Raw genomic sequence first — 18,992 nt, 5'->3', positions numbered from 1 at the left:
GTAACTTCAAACAGTCACTAAGTGAACTGTTGTAAGGCGAGAGCTACCTGTATCTTTTTGAAGAGAGCTTTTTTTTTGTCAGGGGAAAAAAAAGAATTGCCATTCCGTTTTCCGGGACATTTTTTGACTACTGGCAAGCCGGTGGTTCTATCCAATACTATCCAATTCTGTACTGTCCAGAACAGCGAAGGACAGGTCTATTTAAAAGGATTTAAAAGCAGACATGCCACAAGTGCATATTGTCTAAGCCAGTGGTCACCAATCAGTGGTCTGTGGACCACTGGTGGTCCATGAGAAAATTTTGGTGGCCTGCAGAAACATTTTCTGCATTTTTTATATTGCACTAAACACTATTTATCTTTTTAAAAAATTCATATCAGTGGTCCGTGGGATTTAAAATTATGAATTTAGTGGTCCCTGAGATCCGAAAGGCTGGTCTAAGCCAAGGAGGGCTTGTGTTATGACAACAACATGCTCAAGCCGGTGAACTTCTGAAAGCGACTCAGCTGTCAAGGCCACAGAAAACCGCGAAAAGGCGGCGCTCGTGTCGTTTGTCAGGAAAGCTGTTGCCCCGCCTGGTCTATTTGATAGGCGGGCAAAAGCAACAAGTCCGGTTCAATAAGGTAGGCTGCCGCGTCCACGCCTCCTCCTTCTCCTCCTCCTTCCGAGCAGCGGCCTTTGCTCGTCCCTGCAGCCCACGTGGCTTTGGCGGCGCCCTTCCAGAGCCGAATTTCTAAGCAGGTCAGGTCTGTATGAAGTGCGCGCGAAAAGACCAGAAGCGGGTGCTGCTATTTTGGCCCCGCTTCCCGAAAAAGAGGCTGGCGCTTCTTTGTCCATTCCCGCTTGAGGGTGGGGTGGGATCCGGTCCCTTCTTGCCTACCTTTCCCCCGGCGAAGGCTGCCAGACCTTGTTGCCGTTTCCGTGCTTCTTTGCCGGGTTCAGGCTTTCCTCTTGAAATGGGTATTGGGAGTGGGAGCTTTTTTTTCCGGAGCGCCCGTGATTTTGAGGGAGCTGGGAAGCTACGAGGCTTGCAATCCAAATTGGGCACGGGGAGAGGCCTACCAAGTGGCATGGAAATCTGTTCTTCCTGGTAAACGTCGGGACAGATCGTAGGAAGGAAAATACACCTTTTGCTGGTTCGGAAGAAGGGGAGCGAAAGGGACCTGTGCATGCAGAATGAAGTCTGTTCTGGGGGGCTTGGCCCTTTGCAGCTTTTAGGAGTAATGGAGCCTGTTGGATATGAAAACGTGTTTTCCCCAGTAAAGATCTTCCAGACTGTAGTATCCACCTACCCCCATCTTTTGGGGTGTACACTATTTATAAGGAATAACTTGTATTTCTGTTAAAAGCAATCCAATGCTGTGATTAAGGATAAGCCTAGGTGTTGTTTTCGTTAATACTCAACTCCAGTCTCTTCTCCATGAGTTTGTGACCAACATGCTCTTTTGATTGAAAATGCAACAAGTTCCTGCATCAGAAAATAAAATATACACCCACCCACAGCCACACCCCTTTACGGGGATAACAAAAAAAAAGTTCTGATACCATTTCAAAATAGCATATAGGGTCAGGCAAGATGATCAACAAGGTGGGGGCGGGAGAGGAAAGCCATAGGTAAAAAATCCTCTTCCTTTTTTTTTCATACTTATTGATCATCTTGCCTGAGCTACATGCTATTTTGAAATGATATCAGAACAATTTTTTTTCTTATTCCCATAAAGAGGTGTGATTGTATATGTGTGTACTTTTTTGATGCATGAACTTGTTCCATTTTCAATCAAGACAGCGTGCTTGTCACAAACTCATGGAGAACAGATTGGATTTAAGTATTAACTAAAGCAACACCTAGGCTTATGTGGACTGGATGCAGCTGCAGTGAGCCTGTCTTTCTTTACTACTGGATTAAGCCATAGTCATTTCTTGAACCATCATAAAGCAACACTGGAATTTGATCCCAATTGCCAAACTCTGCTCTGCTTCTATTGCATCTGGGAGTCATTGCTGGATGCTGATTTTCTAATCTATACAAGTGACATAATTGGTTTTCTGGTTTTACTGCTGGGTCTCCTCAGGATTGTCACCAACCATCTAGAGTCCTCATCCTGCATTCCCTATGGCATCTTCTACTGTGAAATAAACAGATTGGAAAAGAGGGCAGCAAAAGGCCAGAAGGAAGGATACAGCCTCTGCCATAATTATGCATCTAATAAGGACCTGAACACTGGGGCTATAGAAACTGTATAGCTGTTGGGAACCACATATTTTTCAGAGGGATTTGTGAAAAGATGGTTGAAACTGATAAATACAGGGAATTTGTAAATAATGAACAATAACTGAGTTTATATTTCTTTGTTATTTTCCAGACCTTGCAATAAGGAAAAGGATTCATTTATTTACGTAAACTATATAGCCTCCCATTTTACAACTAACTCTGGGTGACTTCCAATGGAAAATTGTTGCATCTAGAGTTAACACGCCAGGGTTGCCATTTCAGGTACTCTTAATACAAAATTATGTTGATGTATTCTGCTTTCTTCCTGAAATTAAACAGCAGGGGTTCTGCTGTTTTCTCTGATGCCTTGTTTATACAAACATTCCAGTTCTTTGGTTTCTGTTCAGGTAGACTTGTAGGCCAAATGAAAAATACTGGCTATTACATATAAAGTCCTTTATTACATGGTTTTGTGCTGTATTAAGGACCATTGCTCTGAGAATGATTTTGCTGACCCTATTAGGTAATCTTGAGAGAGCCTGTTCAAGGTCCTATCCACTGGGGTAAGTGAGGGAATTGTGGGCACAAAAGGCCTTCTCTGTGCTAGCTAAAGGGTTGGGAAGTGTCCCTGGCACTTTCTCAAGGCTCTCAGGACAATTTTAATCAAGTGGGCTTTTGAAGCTTTGTGTTACTGCCCTGTTTATTCTTTTGTATGCTCAAAAGCATCTGTTCTCTGTGATTGTATTTTGTGATATTTTCTGCATTTAAAGAAATGTTTCTATACACTTCCTTTGGTGGTGGGAGCAGTGTAATAATGATGATGGTGATAAAAAAATTAATACATGTTGTTCTGCAAGCTTTTTTTCTCTGTGAAGAATCATTCCAAAGAAATACATTTCATAGGGTGACCTGTCATCACTTCTGTTAATACTTTGGATGACATAAATTTAGATTAGTTGGGGATTTTGCAAAATTGGGATTTCTGGTGATAAGTGAATTGGTGTGACCTTATGTGAATAAAACTTAAGATTTCTTGGAGGGACTAACTGGTTTTTACAGATGTTGATATCATGTTCTAAACTTTATAATTTGGGTTTAAACGTTATAAGCCCCTTTGGTAGTTCACATTAAAAGAACAACAAGGTATATAAAAAGAAGTTGAACAGGACCCAACTTCTTGAAATTGAATCTAGCAGTGCCGGGTATGCTTCCTGATCCTAAGCAATTTTGCACAGAAATAAAATCCACTGGTTTCAGTACATCATGCTACGTCATCCCTTCTACATGGAAAATCAAATTAGAATGTACTTGTTGGATGTGTTTTGATGAAATATGTATAAAATCAGGTGTTTGTTTCTTCGTTTCTTGTATAGCATCATGCCCAAGAAAGGAGGAAGACGAGCTAGAATAGAGAAGGAACCAGATTTGCCAAGCAAGCAAGCAAAAACAGAAGTAGTCAGTCCTTTGCTTTGGAAATATGACAATCCAGAGAGCTTATTTGAAAGTTTGATTGCTCCTATCAAAGAAGTTGAATTTTTTAGAGAATATTGGGAACAGAAGCCACTGTTGATTCAGAGAGATGACTCCTCCATGGCATCGTATTATCAGTCTCTCTTTCAGTTAACTGACTTGAAAGACCTAGTCAAACTAGGCTTGTATTATGGAAAAGACATCAATATATGTAGATGTATGAATGGCAAAAAACTTATTTTTAATAAAGATGGAAAAGTAACCTACGCACAATTGAAGAAAGATTTTGATCAGAAAAAGGCTACAATACAGTTTCACCAGCCACAGAGATTTAAGGTAAATAAAGAACAATTGTTTGCATTTTGTGGCTGCTTTTGTGCTTCTCAACTTTGACTCAGAACTAATGAATTTAGAAAGAAAACCATTGCATGATGTGTGCCTGCTCTTTGCTTTAGGTTAATGTTTTTAAACAAACAAAAAAAATACCACAGATTACTTTTCTATTTAGCATTAGTTTTTACTTTTATTTTTAGTTTTTCTGTTTTATATTTTTTAAATATATTTATTTATAAAATTTATAGGCCGCCATCTTACCTCAAGGTAACTCTGGGCGGCTACATAGTTACTACAGACATGTATTGCTGAGACTATCATTTCACATTACAGGTAGTCCTTGGGTTATGATGTCAACTGGAACCCAGATTGCTGTTTCTGTAAAGTGCAACATTATATGAATTTATCACTTAATGACAATGATCCCAGCAGTCCTAGTTGCCTTCATAACCCCAAGACACATGGATTGTTAAGTAGCAGGAGTCCTGTGTAAGGATCATGAGGATGCCATGGGTGGTGGGAGAATCCCTGGGAGGCACAACATAGGAGGCTATTGCTTCGCACCAACTTGGAGTTAGAGGAAAGAGACTACAACACCATGCGGGCACAGGGTATCAGTTTTGCAGGAAATTGTGAATTTTCAGTAACTAAAATGCAGTGATAAAACTAACAATTTTTATGAATGAGAACCTATTTGAGTTTTGGGATTGGTTAAATATAAATTCAAAATTATAGCCTCTATATAAAGCTTTAATTCGTTTCTAATAAGCTGAAGTAGCTATGATATCATTGTTTCAATTCTTGGAAATCATCATGTAACACAGTGTGGAGTAATCTCTGTTACCCAGCCAGTTACATTTTCCCTTCTTATTCCAAAGGCATTCAACAATCTATAGCTATTACCTGATTTTGTTGGAATTATCTGCTGTTGAACTTTTTCTCACAAGTAATCTTGTCATACACAGATCTTAGATTTTCTTCAAATATGCTGATAACTCCAGTTGCTTCTTCATAGCCTTCTAATGATGAGGATAACATAATTGTATTAGGACTTTCATTTTTTAAACCACTCTTACTTGCTGTTCCTTGTTTGCTTTCTACTCAAATGGAGTTAGATTGACCAAGTCTTGGCAGGATACATTTAAATGTCAGAAGAGTTTTGTAATGCTAGGATCCTGAAAACGACCTACACAGAAGTTTGCTAAAGAAGATAAAGTTTACTATTTTTGCTTTAGTTTTTGCTTGTTTGAACATTGATTTGTCTCAGTATTAGTGAGCTTTATTTAGGCTTCCTTTTCCTGAGAATACACAATTTTTGTCTTATGCACATCTTACCATATTTGGAATAGTAGAATGCAATACTGATATCAATACAGATATGACAAAAGATAGATGATTTTCCATTATTAAAGTTATTTCTTTTGTATTAAAATAAGGATGAGCTCTGGAGGATACAAGAAAAACTGGAATGTTACTTTGGCTCATTGGTTGGATCTAATGTTTACATCACTCCGCCTGGATCCCAAGGCCTACCTCCACACTATGATGATGTTGAGGTAAATAAACCCTTATTTGCTTGTACATTTTCTGCTCACAAGTATTTTCAAGAACAGAAATTTTAGGAGAGTTGTCACATATGCTATGGACTGAAAAATATGGAAGTTGTATTGTAGTAAATTGGATAATCATGATAAAAACCTATAATAGATTTTGAGCGTATGTCTACAAGCACATTTTGCTTTAAATGAAAAATTCTTGCTAGCTCTATTAAAATTGTTTGTGTATGTGGAATTTGGCTGCCATAAATGTGTATTCTTTAGAAAAACTAGATATACAGTGGGGCAAAAAAGTATTTAGTCAGCCACCAATTGTGCAAGTTCTCCCACTTAAAAAGATGAGAGAGGCCTGTAATTGTCATCATAGGTAGACCTCAACTATGAGAGACAAAATGAGAAAACAAATCCAGACAATGACATTGTCTGATTTGGAAAAAAATTATTTGCAAATTATGGTGGAAAATAAGTATTTGGTCACCTACAAACAAGCAAGATTTCTGGCTCTCACAGACCTGTAACTTCTTCTTTAAGAGGTTTCTTTGTCCTCCACTCATTACCTGTATTAATGGCACCTGTTTGAACTTGTTATCAGTATAAAAGACACCTGTCCACAACCTCAAACAGTCACACTCCAAACTCCACTATGATGAAGACCAAAGAGCTGTCGAAGGACACCAGAAACAAAATTGTAGACCTGCACCAGGCTGGGAAGACTGAATCTGCAATAGGCAAGCAGCTTGGTGTGAAGAAATCAACTGTGGGAACAATAATTAGAAAATGGAAGACATACAAGATCACTGATAATCTCCCTCGATCTGGGGCTCCACGCAAGATCTCATCCCGTGGGGTCAAAATGATCACAAGAACGGTGAGCAAAAATCCCAGAACCACACGGGAGGACCTAGTGAATGACCTGCAGAGAGCTGGGACCAACGTAACAAAGGCTACCATCAGTAATACACTATGCCGCCAGGGACTCAGATCCTGCAGTGCCAGACATGTCCCCCTGCTTAAGCCAGTACATGTCCGGGCCCATCTGAAGTTTGCTAGAGAGCATTTGGATGATCCAGAAGAGGATTGGGAGAATGTCATATGATCAGATGAAACCAAAGTAGAACTGTTTGGTAGAAACACAACTCCTCGTGTTTGGAGGAGAGAGAATGCTGAGTTGCATCCAAAGTGGATATATACCTACACATACCTACTGTGAAGCATGGGGGTGGCAACATCATGCTTTGGAGCTGTTTCTCTGCAAAGGGACCAGGATGACTGATCCGTGTACAGGAAAGAATGAATGGGGCCATGTATCGTGAGATTTTGAGTGCAAACCTCCTTCCATCAGCAAGGGCATTGAAGATGAAACGTGGCTGGGTCTTTCAGCATGACAATGATCCCAAACACACTGCCCGGGCAACGAAGGAGTAGCTTCGTAAGAAGCATTTCAAGGTCCTGGAGTGGCCGAGCCAATCTCCAGATCTCAACCCCATAGAAAACCTTTGGAGGGAGTTGAAAGTCCGTGTTGCCCGGCGACAGCCCCAAAACATCACTGCTCTAGAGGAGATCTGCATGGAGGAATGGGCCAACATAACTAGCAACAGTGTGTGCCAACCTTGTGAAGACTTACAGAAAACGTTTGACCTCTGTCATTGCCAACAGAGGATATATAACAAAGTATTGAGATGAACTTTTGATATTGACCAAATATTTATTTTCCACCATAATTTGCAAATAAATTCTTTCCAAATCAGACAATGTGATTGTCTGGATTTGTTTTCTCATTTTGTCTCTCATAGTTGAGGTCTACCAATGATGGCAATTACAGGCCTCTCTCATATTTTTAAGTGGGAGAACTTGCACAATTGGTGGCTGACTAAATACTTTTTTGCCCCACTGTAAGTACAATTTGCTGTAGATGTTCTGATACGTGTTGACATGGTACTCCTAGGTATTTATCTTACAACTTGAAGGAGAGAAACACTGGCGACTCTACCGCCCAACTGTACATCTAGCTCAAGAATACAATGTTGAACCTGAAGAGAGAATTGGAACGCCAACTCATGATTTCATATTAAAGGTAGCATATGCAAACTCTCTTTTTATTCTTAAGCCATAAAGGGGGTTTAGACTTAATTTAAGGTTTTCAGAATATATTTATGCTCACGTAACAGCATATCCCATTACTGTTCTTTTTCCTTTCCCTGCCCCATCTGCTCAGAGGATTTCCTAATTTCAAACATAAATTGAAAAAGCATGTAAAAGGAAAAAGAATCTGTTCTGTATGCCCAATATAGTTAAGATGTAGTATTTGAAATCTGCTTTTATTCCAATGCAGTTGTGCATGAAATGAGAGCCTGTGTCACTTTTGTTATTGACAGTAGGTAGGCAAACATAGCAACTTAGGCATAAGCGCTTATAGTTCCTATTATAACTATCATGCTTGCATTTCCTTTCAGCCAGGAGACATGCTGTATTTTCCAAGAGGAACAATTCATCAAGCTGACACTCCTCTTGGAATATCTCATTCTACTCATATTACCATTAGCACATATCAGAACAAGTAAGCACCTTGTATTATATTTCTAGTTTAATTTGGTTAATGATTTTACTGTAAATCAATAGTTGTTGGCACGTTAATACTTCAGTCATACCAGAAAAGTTTTAAAAACAAAATTTGGTATGTTTTGCTGTTATGTGCAGAGATTGCTCTATTATGTTTGGGTTTGTGTATACCTAGCAGCACAGGAAATATCATTCAGGTGATAGGAAGAATGGATTCAGCTGAGCATCAATGTATCTTAGAAACTAGGGCCCCATGGTCAGTGAAGAAATGGAAGCTGAAAAGTGATTGGTTGTTTCAGTAAGATTGCAGCCTGAAAAGTACCTCCAAATTATTGATGAAGTAACTTTTGGAATGGACTTCAAAGTCCCTCAGATTAAATATTTCTGAAAAATCTATGGGGAGACATCAGACATATAGTATAGGCAAGAACACTTAAGAACATTTATTAACTCTGTTTTTTTCTTGGGTCTTTCCTTGCTTTTCATGTTTAGTTATTGTGAGACCTGCATAATAACTTTCATAAAATATTTTGTAGGCTATTATGTACATTGGAAAATTAATTTTTACTGGGATTTGAGCACTTCACCACTTTCTCTTTAGGGTCCCCTTAAAGATCTCTTTGAAATTGCAATTAATAGAAAGTTCTTCAGCCTACCTCTTATGGAAGGAGACCGAACCAAGTTTTTAAGAAATCACAGGGATGTTTTAACATTTTAGAATCACTTACAATACTTTGCATTTGACAAACTGCCATGAAAGGTGTCATAAAATAGTTTCAGGGGGAAGTTGAACGTGCACAAAGCACTCATTTCATGGAAAACATGGAATCTAAAAGACATGAAGGTGCTCAAGACCTTGAGTACAAGGTAGAGGTGGATCTCGGACAGTGCTGTGAGCCACAGGTTTGGTATCATCCCTTCTCTAAAACATGGTATCTGATACAGCCCAAGCACACTGGTAAAACTGAGTCCTCACTGATGTCAGTGGGACTTCTCTGAAAATCTGAATGTATGGTATGAGTTTCTGACCTTTGCTATTTTGGCCAGTTTCTGTACATTTTATCCTCAATAAGAAACATTTCTGTAGATTGTTAATATCTTATTTATTCTTAATAACTTTAATTTGTTTTGTGCATGCCAGCTCTTGGAGAGATTACTTACTGGACATGGTTCCTGGACTTCTTTTAGATACAGCAAAAGAAGATGCCGAGTTTCGAAAGAACATTCCAAGGCAATTGTTAATGGTAAAGCTGCGAGGCGAAAGGAAAAATAATTTGTCTGCTTCCAGAAGCAAATTTTGTAGCCACAGTGTTAATTATAAAGTAATTCCTATTAATCACCACTAAGAGTTCCATGATGCTATTTTTGTCAGAACTGTGAGCCTTAGCTCTTGGCGAAAGATCTTACAAATGTTTTTATTTTTAAATATCTTTATGTGAAAACAGTATGTCCTCCACATTTCTAATGTGATATTTTTCATGCTGCTTTGTCAGCTTATGGTAGGATCATAGAACAATTATGTTCCCGATATATTTCTTACAAAAATTTAAAACTTAAAAATACATAATCTAAAACTGAATCTGAAATGTACATTTACATTTTTTAAAATAACAAATATTGTGTTCTTGGATATGTAACTGACTCTTTCTTGTTCTACATCAGTTACTAATATAAAGCATTCACAAATCTCCTTTATCATTATATGAATGGTCTCTGTAATAATTAAGTTCTCATTTCAGGTTGTTAGCAAGTTATTCTTGACTTTTTGTTTAGAAAATGGATTTATCGGATTCATCCAAGCAGTTAAATAGTTTGCTGAAACGCCTTGAAGGCCATTTGGAAAACGGGAGGAAACTGAGATCATCTTATATGAAAAAAGATTTTATTACGAGCAGATTACCTCCGTTTAGTGGAACTAATTTGGATTTTCTCACGCCAGGTGACATTTAAATTCTCTATGGATATATTTTGCAAAAAATAAGGGGACAACTTTTATTGTAATGTTAATTACAAAGTATTTAAAAACTAACCACATGGAAGTAGCTTGCAAAAATTCATACTTAAAGAGACAACACAGTTACTACATTAAAAAAAAAATCCATGTTTCAATTTATATTAAGGGGGTTTGCGAAAGATTGCATTAGCAGCCTCTTGAGTCTGCACTACTCATCCAGGCCAGACCTGAAGAAGCCATTATCAGTCTTTGTAGCAGCTGCAGCTGCTTTTTTTTAAAAAAAAAATTTGATTTATATATCGCCCTTCTCTGGAGACTCAGAGCGGTTTACAATGCGTTAAGCAATAGACTTCTTAGTTTGAATGTGACAAGTAGTTAATGTTGCCTAATAGCATTTCTCTTCCAAATAATGTGGATGTTCTTTCTTTTTTAGATGGAACACTACCAAAAGTAGACAGCACAATCAGGTTAAGATTTAAAGACTACACAACAATTACAACAGAATTAGAACAAGATCTTCTGGTGAGTACAGAGGAGGAAGGCTCACAGAAACATGTTTTTCCATGAGGCCAGCTCTATGGTCAACATGCTATTCTTAGCATGCATAGTTGTGTCTAAGATCATCTAATTGAGCTGTGTAATTGTATTATAGTAATACTGTTGCTCTGTTCCATAAATAGAATGTGCTAGTATTTAAGAAGGTTAAAAAGCTATACAGTGTAAACTTGACATATGAGCCGAGGTCAGAAATCACATTAAATTTGTAAAAAAAAAATACTGAGCATAATTTAAATATCTCCACAAATAATAAATGAAAGTTAGTTATCCACCCAGCCATGAAGAGAAGTAATGATTGTATAAAAATGTGTTTAAGTTGTACACTAGCTGGCTAATGTATAAAAATATATTTCTTATGGTTTTTCAGAACGATTCAGTCAAAGAAATGGTTTTTGTTTATCACTGTTTAAAGAATAAAAGGCAGATCCATATGATGGGGGATGAGAATATGAACGAGGAAGAAATAGCAGAGGTTGGTTTTATTTCTGTTTAGCAGATTTTATCGTGCTACAGTCCGTATTTTATTATTTTTAAATCCTAAATATTTTCTCAAATGGCATTGTTGTCTATATTTTCTTCCCTGCAGTTGTCAGGAGTACAGTTAGTCCTTGATTTATAACCACAATTGAAACCAGAATTTTTGTTGCTAAACAAGATGCTTATTAAATGAGTCATGCCCAATTTTATGAGTTTTTCTTCCACAGTTGTTAAGCAAATCATTACATTTGTTAAGTGAATGCAGTTGTCAAATGATTCCAGTTTCCCCCATTGACTCTGCTTGTCAGTAGATGGCTAGTAAGGTTGCAAATGGTAATCATGTGACCCTGGGACAATGCAACTGTCATAAATACATGCCCATTGCCAAGCACCTGCATTTGGATCATGGGACTGTGAGGATGCTATGATGGTTGTAAGTGTGAGTTTCAGCTATAAGTCACTTTTTTCTGTGCCCTTGTCTCTTTGAACAGTTGATAAATGAATAGTTCTAAGTCGAGGACTAACTGTACATATGTCTTTTTACATATAGAATATAGTTCATTTTACTTCATTTTGAAATTGCTTGGATTCCTCTTCACCCATAATTTTTGTAGATAAGTGTAATCCATAGATGCACCTGTAAATTACCTGTGAATATATGTTCTCAGGAAGAAATCTTTTGTTTATATATTTTGATTTATAAGACCACCCCTCTTGCCAGAGTGACTGTGGGAGGCAAATAAAATTTATAATTGGAAGAATAAAAATAACTATAAAGCACTATATATAACCAGAGAGAAAAAAGAGATGACTGCCAATGATAGAAACCACAAAGCAATGACAAATCACCCTAGCCTCATAAGGTCTTGCCTCCTGTGCCTGGTTAAACAACCAAGTTTTCAATGTTTTTGGAAGGCCAGCAAACTTGGGACCAATCTAATCTCAGGGAGTTCCAGAGGGTGAGTGCCATGACAAAAAAAAGCACACAAGATGGTGTACCATTAATTGACTTCCCTACCTTTTATTTAGAGCATGAGAACAGAAATAATAACTATTTTAGGCTCAAATATTTAGGGGTATGGTTTTGTTTATACATTGATGTTCATGTATATATCAATGTATGCTGATTAACTTACATACTATAGCAATTTTCATTTGATTGGAAAACTTTATTGTCAATTTCCTGATCACCAGTTAATTATTTTCAGAAGCCTTGGTCAGTCATATTTTTGGAGGCTAATTTTTTTCTTAATTGAAATGGGAAAAACCATATGCTACCCAATCTTCTTTGGCATAAGGAGCAAACATAATAAATGAAACCATAATAAAGTTCGGAAGATTATTAGTTTGTGTAAGTAATTTCAGTTGGGAAAAAAATGTTCTGTCTCTTCAATTAATTGTTAAAACCACAAAAAAACCCAAATTACAGGAAAACAATTTCTCATAAACATGCTATTATATCATAATTTTGTCTTAAAACTCAGCAAATATGTTGCACATTTTCTCATTTAAAATAGTTTTCTAGAATTATATCAAATCTATGATTGCATATAGTATTCTAAACCATAATGTGGTTTGATTTTGATTTGGTATGTTATATGGATCTTGTCCTTGTAGCTTGATTTATGGCTTAATGCAGTTCGTGATCCCAATGTCTTCAAACTGTTATTTAGAAAATTGTGATTTAATGTGCTCCATATGGACAACATATATCATATAGTTCTCCTCTACTTGTGTGACATCTTGATACATAACATTTGGGTTCCTACAATTATAATCAGTATGAGCCTTAGCCAACTGAAACACTAATTATATATAACATACATAATAACTATGCATAGTTATTATTAGGCCAGAGTATGTATTGTTCTGTAAATTAATTTATATGTAACTAATGTTTAATTTTACTTGATTTTTAACAATCATTTTTCTTCTTTAAGAAGGCACATGGATTACGATTTCCTCTCTCTCACATGGATGCACTGAAACAAATATGGAGCTGTGATACTGTTTGCGTTAAGGACCTTAATCTTGGTTCAGAAGCAGAAAAAGAGAACTTAGTGATATCATTGTGGACTGAATGCCTTGTTGAAGTAATCTAAAGATAGATTCTTATCATGGTTAACAAACTTTATATATTTTGGATTTGTGTAGAGGAGTCTACTATGAACGTAAATCACAATGAATAAGGACTTGATAATCAGGCAAAGCATATTACATAGAAATTATTCATAAAAGGCTCTTATATAGTCCCAGGCATTTAATAAGATTGTGAAACATCTGATTCTTTTCAAGATGCCTGAAAGTTATGAATTTAGACATATGAATCTTAAATATGAGCAGGACTGATTTCTTAATGTGCAAAATAAGAACACATTGGAGATGCTAAATATAGTTGGGGTCAGTGATGAGTTTATACAGAAAGTTGTTTGTGTTAAATTTGCTTCCTTAAAGTGTCATCTGATATTGGTGTGTTCTTTGAATGAAGCCAAGACATTTCTAATGAACATCTTGCAGTATAATAAATTTCTTCAAATGAAGAAAATTCTACAATTTGTTTAGCATCCTGTTTTGTGTCCATGAATATCAGAAGCAGCATGTTGTTGTCTCTGTAAGCTCATGAGCAGGAGAGTGAAAATTATGAGTTTCTTTTCTTTCTTAACCCAGGTACCAATGTGGAAATACGTGGAGTGTGTTTGATTGCTTTTTCATTGGGTGGAAGCCTTTTCACAATATTCTGTCTGCAATTTTGAATCTGTACATATATTTTAGTTTAAGTTCCAAGCCACCAATATCTTCTCCCTTTTTCTTCTTCAATATGCGTGGTACTTTAGTGACAAAGTTGGTTTGAAAAATATAGTACAACTTACGGCATTGATAATTACTTATAGATCCCATATATGAAGTCATTTGGAGGCAAAGTTTGTCAACTAGCATAGTGATCTTTTTTAAAAATAAAATAGGAAGAGCTCTTTTATAAAAACCTTCCTTTTGTGCTATTTTTAAAGGATTATTTCACTTCAGCACAGTACAAAATGAGAAAATTCTCTTTAAAGTATAGTAGCAGCAAATAAAACCGTAGGATGGTTTAATCACTTAAATAGAGCATGAATTTGTAACAGTTCTCAAATGCCTTTTAAAAGCATGATGGTTCTTATTCCTTGTGGCTTATCTGTTCCCCAGAATCAACAGAAAAGGATGCCATTTTGAAACTATCCTTTATTCACTAGAATCCAACTAGACCAGGAGTGTCAAACTCAAGGACTGTGGGCTGGATTCAGCTTGCAGGGTGCTTCGATTTGGCCCAGGGAGCTGGCCTGGAAATAGAAAAGGACCGGTCCGTGGTTCCTCTGCTAGCGAAAACAGGCCATTGGGGGGGGGGCGCATGCACACACACCCCAGCACCCAGTTTTCAGCCTGGATGGCCTCCTGCAACACTGCCAGCCAAATAGGGGCATGGGGGCCTCTAGAGGCCTCCCCTGGCCTGTTGTTAGCTGAAATGGAGCCTCCATGGGTTGGATCTGCAGGCTTAGTTTGGGCCCAGTGTGATCAACGACAAGCAGCCTCCTCCTTGCTACTGACTGGCTAGGTTGAATGAGCAGCTTCAGGGATTGGTGCATGGCGGTCAATCAGCCCGATGAGAAAAAGAAAGCAAACTCCTCATTGATTGGTGGTGCTGCTGCTGCTTCAATCCCTGAAGCTGTCCTGAGGCTGCTGTGGCCCCACCCAGGCCTTTTGTACTACCAGAGGCCTGCTGGTCACATGACCCCCAAGCCGAAGTCTCAGAAGCTGGCGAAAATGTTTTTCTTAGATTTCACATTCTTATAGCTGTGCGATCACCTGAATAAAAACATTTTGGCTTCTCTGCCAGTGAGTCAGCCTCTTCTGGAGATCTTCAAAAAGTAAGTAATCCATGGGAAATGGGATGGGGAGGAGTAAGTGGAATACTGGAAGCTAGCAAAGCAGGCCCAGTCTGTGGAGACCCGGTGGGGCAGGATGGGGGGGGAGCAATTGTGGGGATCCCAGGGTAGCATGAGGTATCTCAGTCGATTGGAGGCAGCCTTGGATGGCCTTCTCCAGCACTAGGCCCCACATGCTTTTCCCCCACTCTGAGATACTTCATGTGCATTTAATGACCTGCACATTCAATTAACAAATGCATTGGGGAAAGCAGGGAGTGATCACTTTCATTTAACATGATTCAATCAAATGAATCCTTGGCTTATGAATGTAATAGGCAGACCTCTATTACATTTGTAACTCGATTACCTGTATAATGAGGGAGGGTCTCAGGGAAGTCTTGCCTTAGCACTTGGCCACCACAGGTGCCCCCCTGACATGAGTACCATGTCATGCCCACCATGCCCATGCCCACTCTGGCCCTTGATGGTCAAACGACCCTCAATGAAGTTGAGTTTGAGACCGCTGAACTAGACTAAGACTGAGCTGTATCTTAAAGATGCACTACGGTAGGCTTCTTTCAAAGCTAATTTTATGATAAATCTCTTGAAGAGATACTTCATTGTAAGGCTTTAAACCTCAGCATACCCAGAAAAAAAACTAATTACATAGTTTGCTTCCATAATCTAGATTCTCTTGCAGATATTTTCTCAGAAATAATTGACGGTGTATTTATCTAGTCTTATTTTCTTAGAATTATGTTCAGCATTACAGCTTTATGTAGTAGTATGAGTCAGATGATCTTATCAGAAATGGAGTAAGGATAACATGAGCTGGAAAGAACAATTTATTTAAAAGGTGTGTTATCAAATATATCTATTGCTTGTTTTTAGTATACATACAAATCTTATCTATTAAATAAGTTCTTTAGATTAAAATATCAATACCTTGGTTACATAAAATAAATGCAAGAAGTAAATAAATGATTTATTTTACAATATAAAATGCTACAGGGTTGTAGCTCACACAGCTGAACAGCATTGTACCTCCCTGGCTCCAGACCCACCAACGTTTACGGTACTTTAGGATCTGGAACTTGACAACTGCTTTTATTGGTAGGACCTGTGGCAAAATATTTGGTTAGGAGGTAGAGATCCATGGATGTTCTGTTAACGAAAATCAACATACGTTGCAACCACTGCCTATGGTTGGGCTTGAATAGCTGTGAATATTTGGATATTCCAATATTTTATTTTGAACTGGGCCTAAAAACTACAAGAAACATTTTTGGCTATGATATTAGAACCTAAATTAAATCACACTCAAATTGTGTGAAACAATACTATTGAAGATGAAATGATGGATAGTAGAAAATTTGAGGATGAAAAAAGAAAAAAACAATCTGAATACCATTTTGACTAAGTTTCTTTTACTAGATACTGTGGATATTTTGACACTCGTATATAAAGGAAGTTTTTTTTTAAAAAAAAAAACTGCATAGATATAAGTTGTATAATAAATGTTGTATATGTTTCCTTAATTTGTAGGTATGGTAAATGGTAAATTTCCTGCTGTGCTTCATGATGTTAATGACAAGATTTACCAATTCAAATTGCTAAATTTAAGCAATAGCAGTTGTCAAAGGAGAAACCATTAGGGCCAAAGACACATCAGATAACACATCTATTTCCCAACTTTTTTGTTTGTTTGAAAGCAATTGTAAGACCTTCATCAGTTTTCCAGTAAGAGCAATCCTAGGAGGAATAGGTATTTCATAATTTCTTGCCCTACGACATGTGAAAATTTGAAAATAAGGACTTAGCGTGTGTAAGTTTGGCATGATTTGGGAAAATATTAGGCAAAGAGTTAATCACATACCATCCCTTAGCCAATTTTGGCTATATGTAAAAATAAATGAGATCAATTATAGACCACTTTTTTTCCTTTTTAAACATGCTTGTAACTTTTAATTAGAATTATACAGAATTCATTACATTAGAATACAAACTGGATTGACAAATAATTTCATCCATTCTCTTAATCAATTTAGAGTTATTGTATCAAAATGTAGTATAAATTTCTAATATTTAAATGCATCAGTTCTGTGAAGGCATAATCTGTACAAAGTTGCATTTTAAGTTTTGGTTACTAACAATCCAAAATTGTTAAGAACATTTGGCATAAATTACCCTGCAATATTTTATGAATAACAACACTATTGGAAATAAAAACTTAACAGTTTGGTGAACTTTTAAATAAGCTGTTTTTTTATTCTTCGTTTGGCAGTCTTGGGCAGATCTTTAACATACACCAATACTATGTCTCTTCAGTAGTTCAAGTGTTTTCAGACAATTTAATACATATTTTCAAATTAGTTTATCTTGAGAACATCCATTCATAATATTTCAAAGTTCCATTTCTGTGTACATTCATTGATGTTAAGTCGATTTACAATAATGTGGTTTCTGTCATAATAATCTCCTCCTATAAAAGAAGTTTGAGAAATAAGTTACTTATTTTGCCCTTTAAAAACTGTACCTAAAAATGTTACAAAATTATCACCTTAGAATCACTTTTCAGCTCTAATGAAAAAATTCTTACTTCAGAAACAGGAGGGTAGGCAAGAGCAATCAATTAGCCATAACAGAATTTCAAGATTTGAATGGCATTGTTTTTGTTTTTGCATCATACCTTTCTCTACTTTCCTAAGCTGCATTGAATAGTTTCCCTCCTTGACAAGCATTTGATGTAAAGTTTCTTTTATGAATGCAAATATCTTGAAATTGCAATATATTTGGATGGGTTAAGATGATATAGCACTAGGCAATTTCAATCCTAAAGCTCTTTGTGTTCAGAGGTAAATTTAGAGCTGAATATTGTAATAAATTACCCCCAAAATGAATTAAAAACTGCATTTACGATTCAGTCTATAATTCAATTTTACCCCCTAAACAAAGAAAATGATTATTTTTGAAAAATATACTATCCAGGAATAATATTCTAATCATTTTTCCAAACAGGAAAGCCTTACAAATAAAGTATACAATTGTGTAAAATCAAATATATATTCCAACTATTGTTGGTATTTGGATAGCCAATAATAGTAATATTTTATTTGCTCATGTAAATGGCAAATGGGTCAGTATTCAAGCATCTATTCCAATGCAGATGCAAACTCTGTAGTATATAATTATTTTGGAATATTCAATCTTGACCTAAAACTATTTTAAAAACTAGGTTAAATGGCAAGGTAAATCTATCCAAAACTTTAATTATGTATATAATGAAATTAGAAAGTCTATACACCCCTGTTAAAATGACACGTATTTAAGATGCCAAAAAAATCAGACCAAGATAAATCACTTCAGAATTCTTTCCACCTTTAATATAATATATAAGCTGTACAATTCAATTGAAAAACAAACTGAAATCTTTCAGGGGGGAAAATAACAAAAAAGTAAATAACATGGTTGCATAAAGATGCACACCCGTTTCAAACACCTTTTGATTTTTTGACAACATTAAGTCTTAGGGCAGGAGCATATCAGCATGGCAGATCTTACCATGGGAATATTCACCCACTCTTCCTTGCAAAAGTGCTGCAAAATTGTCTGATTGGCACCTCCTGTGTACAGCCCTCTTCAGGTCATCCTACCATATTTTCAAATGGATTCAGGTCAGGGGTGAAGCTGGGTCATTTCAAAACTTTGATATTCTTCTGGTAAAGCCATTCTTTTGTTCTTGGATATATGCTTTGGGCCGTTGTGTTGAAAGGTGACATTCCTCTTCATCTTCAGCATTTTAGCAGATGGCTGAAAATTTTGTGCCCAAATTGATTGATATTTGGAACTGTTCATAATTCCATCTTGACTAAAGCCCCAGTTCCAGCTGAGGAACAGCAGCCCTAAAACCAGTGGTGAAATGCAGCCAGTTCTATCTGACTGGGGCGAATCGGTAACGCCGGCGGTGGAAG

The 18,992-nt window shown here is 36.9% G+C and overlaps 2 protein-coding genes across 3 annotated transcripts in view; one reads left to right on the top strand and one right to left on the bottom strand.

Annotated features, from left to right (window-relative positions):
* On the top strand, positions 1 to 13,672 carry RIOX2 (ribosomal oxygenase 2). 2 transcript variants are annotated; one of them, XM_034413750.3, is made up of 11 exons: positions 1 to 741; positions 2,364 to 2,494; positions 3,586 to 4,018; positions 5,452 to 5,571; positions 7,517 to 7,645; positions 8,025 to 8,128; positions 9,272 to 9,374; positions 9,904 to 10,069; positions 10,518 to 10,606; positions 11,010 to 11,114; positions 13,060 to 13,672. In XM_034413750.3, the coding sequence occupies exons 3-11, from the start codon at positions 3,590 to 3,592 to the stop codon at positions 13,219 to 13,221; spliced, it is 1,407 nt and encodes a 468-aa protein (XP_034269641.2). In that variant the 5' UTR covers positions 1 to 741; positions 2,364 to 2,494; positions 3,586 to 3,589; the 3' UTR covers positions 13,222 to 13,672. The 2 variants fall into 2 exon arrangements, with proteins under 2 accessions (XP_034269641.2, XP_034269635.2); XM_034413744.3 differs by having other exon boundaries at positions 583 to 746.
* Positions 13,673 to 16,954: 3,282 nt separating this feature from the next.
* The window catches only part of CRYBG3 (crystallin beta-gamma domain containing 3), a 66,114-nt gene continuing 64,076 nt past the window's right edge, over positions 16,955 to 18,992 (bottom strand). The window contains exon 22 of the mRNA XM_034413734.3: positions 16,955 to 17,503. Coding sequence (XP_034269625.2) covers positions 17,415 to 17,503 — 89 coding nt within the window. The 3' untranslated portion in view covers positions 16,955 to 17,414. The remainder of the gene's footprint in view (positions 17,504 to 18,992) is intronic.

This window comes from Pantherophis guttatus, chromosome 5 (assembly GCF_059756535.1).
Source record: "Pantherophis guttatus breed Tessera chromosome 5, ASM5975653v1, whole genome shotgun sequence".
NCBI classification, from domain to species: Eukaryota; Metazoa; Chordata; class Lepidosauria; order Squamata; family Colubridae; genus Pantherophis; species Pantherophis guttatus.
The sequence above is the reverse complement of the archived record's forward strand: the minus strand, read 5'-3'. Positions and strand labels throughout refer to the sequence as shown.

Coding starts and splice junctions, on each gene's coding strand:
- RIOX2 (XM_034413750.3), top strand. CDS start 3,590: ATGCCCAAGAAAGGAGGAAGACGAGCTAGAATAGAGAAGGAACCAGAT. Junction 10,070..10,517: donor TTTGGATTTTCTCACGCCAG/GTGACATTTAAA, acceptor TTTCTTTTTTAG/ATGGAACACTACCAAAAGTA. Junction 10,607..11,009: donor AATTAGAACAAGATCTTCTG/GTGAGTACAGAG, acceptor ATGGTTTTTCAG/AACGATTCAGTCAAAGAAAT.